The 6,850-nt window shown below is 45.1% G+C and overlaps 1 protein-coding gene across 1 annotated transcript; it reads right to left on the bottom strand.

Annotated features, from left to right (window-relative positions):
* Positions 1-1,466: 1,466 nt before the first annotated feature.
* spry1 (sprouty homolog 1, antagonist of FGF signaling (Drosophila)) lies at positions 1,467-5,488 on the bottom strand. The gene is made up of 2 exons (XM_034200002.1): positions 4,886-5,488; positions 1,467-3,488 (listed from the first exon to the last, which is right to left on the bottom strand). Exon 2 carries the CDS (start codon positions 3,431-3,433, stop codon positions 2,351-2,353), a length of 1,083 nt encoding a protein of 360 aa, XP_034055893.1. The 5' UTR covers positions 3,434-3,488; positions 4,886-5,488; the 3' UTR covers positions 1,467-2,350.
* Positions 5,489-6,850: the final 1,362 nt, after the last annotated feature.

The raw sequence follows: 6,850 nt of genomic DNA, 5'->3' as shown, positions 1-6,850 counted from the left end.
CCACCTCCCTCATCCGTACAGGGGAACTATAGTGAAACCTGAAAAAAGGCCTCCTATTGTTTGCTATCATCCAGGAGCAAATGGGTCTCGAATTGCAGCTCTGAAAGGTAACAGGAAATTGACAAATCGCTAATCCACTCTTAACTATTCAGGGCAACAAAAGGTACATTCCACCAAAAAGGGGAAAGAAAAGCACATTAAGTAGAGAAGGCCCATTTGGATGGATGGTTCATTTAATGCAAACTGCTGACAAACTGGAATAAGGCTGCATGCTAGTCAGTCTCAGTGAAAGCCTGGTCAGCTGAAAGACAAAAGCAACCAGATACTTCCTTTGTGCTTGTGTTTACCATTAGCTTCTTATCTGGGAAGTGTTTAACCCAAAACTGCTGCAGCCTTTACTCTGGGCTCCAAGCTTATGTTGTATCAAGAGGCTCATATTCCCGTTTAGCAACACTCTGGATCCAAAGATCCCAGGCCTGTTGCACACAGCACCTGAGGGCACCTCTGTCACATGTAGCTGATTATACACATGGTCGTGTTGTTGCCAACCCTGCAGCTTTCCAAATCTTAAACCATGGTATATTTCCCCCCGCCCCCTTTTTGTCCCAGAGAAATTCCTGGTCACAGTTTGCATTTCTCCAACTGTTGGCATTTCTGGCTGACCAACCAACTTTCAAAGTGATGATCTCATCCCCTGGGGACTTGGAGGTGGAGGGGGGGAGTGGGTGTCAGTGTGGGGGGGGTCAGCGGACTTCCCAAGTGATAAATTCACTGACAAAAAGAGGCGGCCAAATGGGGGAGTGTGGGTCAGGGTGGGGGCTGGATTTGCCCCTGTCGTTGCCTTTAGTGCAGGAACCACGCCATAAAAGCCCAGCATTGATAGCCCCGGTTTATTATCTTTGAACAGGTGGCCCAGCTACTCGTAATGGTCGCTCTCATTTCTCACACGGCACACACTGTTGGGCTCCTCAATATGGAGACCATTTGGGAGTTTGGGAACATCCCGATCTAGCTGCATTAAAGCCCGGGGAGTAAACTACAGTGCATAGTTTTGTGGTGACTTGTTGGCTGTGGAGTGGAGTGGGGGGGGTTTAGAAGGAGAGTTACTTCCTGTGAGCATAACTCATGGAAACGTGGAGGCTCTGTTGATGCTAGCAGCTTCGGGGCTAATCGTGTCAATGACCTGTATTGTTTAGCTTTCAAGGTTACCGAGGAGAATCGCAGCAAAGAAGCCCTCCAAGAATGTAAACAGTCACATTTCAAGCTACAAGCTGTTTCTACTCACTGCTGACATTTTTTACCAAGGAATTCCAGACCCAGCATGAACATACACTCACACACAGAAAAGAGAGATTTGCTGTTTGCCATTGAACTCAAACTTGTTAAAATATAGACGTGCATTCTCTTAAAATCAGCCAACAGATCATTCATTCCTTTAGCAGCTCAATCAAGACGCCAGACAGTACTGTTTTTCATTAATTAATATATTTTCTGCATTAAAGTTAACATAGTTTTCTTTTGTGCCACCCTTTAATTTTTCAGTAAGTATTTGATATTTTGTTATATTCAGACATGAGTAAATTTAAGACTGTCTCTTGCAATAAATATCATAAAATAATAGAGCTTCACATAATAAATATTTTTTACAACAAAAAAATGTTTTAACAGACATTTTTCTTTTAAAAAATAGCCAGAATTCCTTTTATGGATTTTGAGCATACAATTTACACAAAAATAAAATAAAAAAACAAAAACATGGGAGAATGCCACAGAATGTGAATGAAGAGTTCAGATGGGTGGAAAGAGAGAAACATATCCAAGTGGAGAAAAAAAAATACTATGAGATGGATGTGCTTTCGTTAATGCAACATGAGCATAGGAACCACGGTTTTAGTGTGGTAGCAACCAATAAATTCAAACATACCTGCTTGCTATGAAAACCAGGTAACAGCTACATAATTGCCCTATAGTAGATCGTCCTTCACAGATTTGGTGAGAGGCAGCTCCCACTGGGCACACAGACCCAGAGGAAACTGCCTACCTAAAACGGAAGAAACACTTTTTTCATATATATAAAAGAAAAGTGTTAATGAGGAGCTGAGGACAGACATAGAAACAGTTAAGGCAAACACTGGTCTGTAAAAACATGGTCCTGATCCAGAGAAAATAAAAATAATTGAGTGGTTTTCGTTACTCCTTTGCTTAGCTCCTTAGTTCCGCAGGGAGGAGGGGAGGCTGGTCGGAGGTGCTTAGAATGTTTGATAAACATTAATTTGTGACTATCATCATCATTATCATCATAAGATCCACATAAAGAGTCTCCCACGCAATCACAAACACACAGGGGCGATCAGGAGGGTTTTTCCTGGGTCTGTGGGGCCCAGCTCTCCATTTTGCAATAGACAGTGTTGGAGTTCTTGCAGCGACAGCCGGGCCTGTTGACCTGGTCGTAGCAGCCCTGGCACGCTTTCAGACACCCCTTAACAGGTGGGTAGCATAGCAGACAGGGGAAGAGTACCGACATTAATCCCATGCAAAGGAAACGAGAGCAGCAGTGGGATCGTGACAGCGAGCAGGGCTGGTCAGCACAAGAGTCCCCCTCATCGTCATTGGAGCAGTGGTAGAAGATGCCCTTAACCAGGCACATGCAGGTGCCGTGCTCCAGCGCGCTCTCTGCAGAGCAGAGGCACTGGCCATTGCACGCAAGACACGAAGGCAGGCTCCTGGGAGCCGTACAGTCACTGCATTTGCACTTCCCACAGCGCTCACAGATGAACTGGTGCCCGGCAGCAGCCACCACCCCGTTGCCAGAGCTAGAAATGTCTGATTTCCCTTTGCCCTGCGGCTTGAGTGGAGCCTCTAGTGGAGACTGGTGGAAGTGAGGGCCCTGCTGGGGCTGTGAAAGGACCTTGGGCTTAGGCTGAGTCCGAACAGGCCGCTCCGCTCTGTGGTGGTGCTGTAAGCCCATGCCGGGCCTGGTGGGGGGCGAGCGTGCCAAGAGTCCCTGTTCAGAGGAGGCGCTGCTGTTGCTCCCTGAACTGGCGGCACTTCCTGTGCTAGTGGAGCGGCTGAGCCCCGGCACCCGGGACCCTCCGTACTGCTGGCCCCCAACCACCATGCCGCCCCCGACATGATGGTGGTGACCTGATGGCCGGTGCTCATAATTGTTGTTCACATTGACGAGGATGACCTCGTGAGTTCTCTCCTGCTTGTCCTGGGGCCTGGGGGCCATGCGGGGTGCAGGGGGCCTCCGTACCACTGAGGGCCCCTCTGTATACTCGTTGTTGGAGCGGATGGCCTTGATTTGGTCCAGGGAGAGAATGGCGGCATGCTGGAGCTCCCGCTCGTAATCCGACCTCTGCCGGCTCTCTAGGGAAGGCTGCTGGATCACCACTAATGAACCGCCGGGGCCATGTTGACTTTGGAGCTCCATCTGGGGGGATCACCACTTCCGACATTCACCGTGGACTTGGCATGCATCGGAAAACCTGCCAGAGGGGGAAGATAGGCCGGGGAGAGACAAAGGAGAGGGAGGGAGGGAGGGAGGGAGGAGACATCATCAGACAGAGCCAAAACATGGCATAACTGGCAAACACACTGTCATGGTGAAGGAGGTTAACATGGCCATTTCAAATTCAAAGCCAAGTGGAAACCAATCACTATCAAAATGATCTCTTTCAATATGACTAAAGCAGCAGAAATAGCTCCTTACAACACTGATTACAGTATGAGGTGAATAAACATGTGCACTTGAGTATTGGAAGGTCTTTTTAAAGTTCACTCAGACTGTTTTCAATCTGTCAACATGACAATATGTCACTTTTGATCACCTTAAGTGAGGCAACCCGGGAAAATAGTTGACTATTAACAAGACTTTTGGTAGCTTCCTCCCCAATACGCACACATCTAAACTTCAGTAGGACCTACAAATACTTCCCCTGCTCATTTACATTTGTATGACTAGTTAACATTTAAATGCACCGCGGCGACGAAATGAGGACGCGATCCAAGGGAACTAAATGAGCTGCCTCACTTAGTATTCTATTACTACACCAAAAGGGATTTCAGGGAAACGGGGACAAAAGTAGAGCAGAGAAAAAAGCTAAGGTCAGACCAAGTTCCGACAAAATACAGACTTTGGTTGAAAAGCAACCGAGCGATTGGGAAAATGTCGAAACAACTTAACGCACCGCTACGGACAGACACGACTTCTGAAGTTTATATGAAGCAGATCATTCGTCTAATAAGTGTTTATGCGATAAGCACGATCATAAATGTGGGTTTGTATTTCGTAGATGTTTTAAAAGCAACACCGACTTGCATGAGGCCAGTTTCCCCCGTGAAGCACATATTACATCTGACACTGCGATGCATTTTATATGTATTACGTTTTGCAAATAAACTAACGTGTTGTATTGAATAGTCTTCGCGTCAAAGAGGGGCACTTTAAATCGGATTGTTTGCACACAGTGCATTCATAGGAGGAAACGTCGTGCGCATAAATAAAAGCAGGATCCTATGAAACACACAGAGCCGGAGATCAAGAGACATTAGAGGACGCATCCAAATAGACGGGGAAAAACTTATGAATGAAAACAACCGCCGTGGGGGGAAGGGTGTTTGTTACAGCAGAGCCACGGAAGGACATGGAAATCCATCAACTTCATCAACTGATCGCGAATAATTTAAGTCGCAGCGGGTGTTTTTTTCAGTGCCAAACATAAAAAATGGCACGTTAAAGTCTTGGGATTTGTGCACCAGTGTTACAAAACACCTACAGCGGAGCATACTAGGTCGCTACGAGCACTACTATCGGGTGATAAATAACGTAAAAGCACCATGATAAACGTACAAAAAAGTGTTAAATGCTAAGGAAGATACGTACCTATATGCAACCATCCATAACGTCGAATCCATCAAACTATAGCCAACCAAAACTCCATCCAAAAGGAAGGGGCAATGTCCAAGCGTAGGCTATAAGGTCTGATGCATAACATTCACAGTCTGTTAATCCAAGTGTATCCCTTTGCGTTATTCCCTTTTCCTGGAGAAGTTCAGCGCGGGTTTACGCATGCATTCGTCCCCGGATAAAACAAAGTAAATCCACGGTGGAGCTCAGATGGAGGAAAGGAACTGCTGCGCACTTGGGAGGCCGATCTGTAGGCAACCTAGTGACAGAAGTCCTGCAGGAATTGTAGTGAAATACACAAAAATAGTCTTGCAGGAAACAAAACAAAACACGAGCTTATATCCAAGCTTTTCTCCTCTTCCAGTGTCAGCGGAGGGTTCGGTTATGGTCGTTGCTTATGGAGTCTGCGCTCGTCTTTGGGTCGCAGACAGCGATGCACGCGCTACTGCTCGCGGGCCTGTTCAGCACTGAATGAATGGGAACGCAGGGCTCAGTGTTTGCTCCACAAGCCAACTCCCATTGGCCATTCACTCCACTGAAAAAGGATACATCGCATCCGCTCCTGATTCATTGGGCAGATGTGGAAGGCCGGGCGATAGAGATGTGTGCTCTAGTTAAGGTGGACCGGGGTTTTATTTTGCATCTACGAGGGGGCTCATGGAAGAAAAAAAGACGACCAGTTTCCGTTCTTGTGGGCTATGAATAATGATGTGAATAAGGTTAATGTGACTAATAGTGGTGTAATGAGTGGGATATGTATCTAAATTCTTGCCGATTTGTCATTTTGGTTAGCATAACTAGTTAAATCCCCTTTTATACATTTTTATTTAATTGTATAGTTTTTGCTCTGCTTTAAAAATAAACTGAAATACTAGATAGCATTTTGTAAGGAGATACACACACACACAGATACAAATTACACAAACATAAAGACATTACAATAAATACATAAACTATTATAAGCATTACAACTTATGGCTACAACTAACTAATAATAGATTACAGGCATTTTCTTGATTTGTGTTGGCAACAGAAACTATGTTGATAACAAAAGAGAAAGTGAAAGTATACTTTATAAAGCTCAATGAACATTTAAAAAAAACTTAAGATGCTGAGCTGAACTGACTTGAACTTAAATCAGTATTTTAAATGTGTTTTAATTAAGGGGTTCAGACACATTTTAAACATGTTAAGGACCCCACCACACATGTTGTAATATAGCACAACATGTAGTATCCATATGTAATTACATTTGTTCATGGACTAATGACCTTCAATGGAGACCGTTTTTAAAAACGTAAGTTAATAATTCACTGCTTAACAGACTCCGACACAAAAACGTGTTGTTACCATTTAACAAGTTAATCAAAGTTAAACTAGACTCCATAAAAAGATCCCTGCTGGTGTTTAGAAACCACTGTCTGGACAGACAATTGTGTGAGTTTATAGACATTCAGGAGGAAACATCAACAGGATGTGCCTCTGTTCTCTTGAAGGTTCCCATTACGCATTTAGGCATCAGGGGAAACTCAATGTGTCACTGTGTCAATGTGCCTGCAGCTTGCATAACTCTGTGATATGGACATTTCCCCATCATTTCAAGCGTTATATGGGTCGATCTGTGAATGGGGGGAGGTGGTAACGGTGGTGGTTGGAGGTTTAGTGTTAGTCCCGGTCCACCTTAAGAAAAAAGCAGCCCTGCAGCCAGGGGAAAGACTCCCCCCCCCCCCCTGCTGCACCCCCCTCCTCTCTGTTCCTGACTGTCTGGTTTGATTGGTGTCGCGGATGCGCTACATCCGGATCCATGAGAAAAGGAAGTTCAATACAAAGTCAATGTATCCTATTCAAATGGAAAATCAATAGATGAATGACCTCCAGTGCCATTTCGGGTCAGTAAATGCTTAAAAAAGAACAGAGGAAAAGCCCTAGTAGAGTTAACGG

Source organism: Gymnodraco acuticeps, unplaced genomic scaffold (assembly GCF_902827175.1).
Source record: "Gymnodraco acuticeps unplaced genomic scaffold, fGymAcu1.1, whole genome shotgun sequence".
In the NCBI taxonomy this organism is placed as follows: domain Eukaryota; kingdom Metazoa; phylum Chordata; class Actinopteri; order Perciformes; family Bathydraconidae; genus Gymnodraco; species Gymnodraco acuticeps.
The sequence above is the reverse complement of the archived record's forward strand: the minus strand, read 5'-3'. Positions and strand labels throughout refer to the sequence as shown.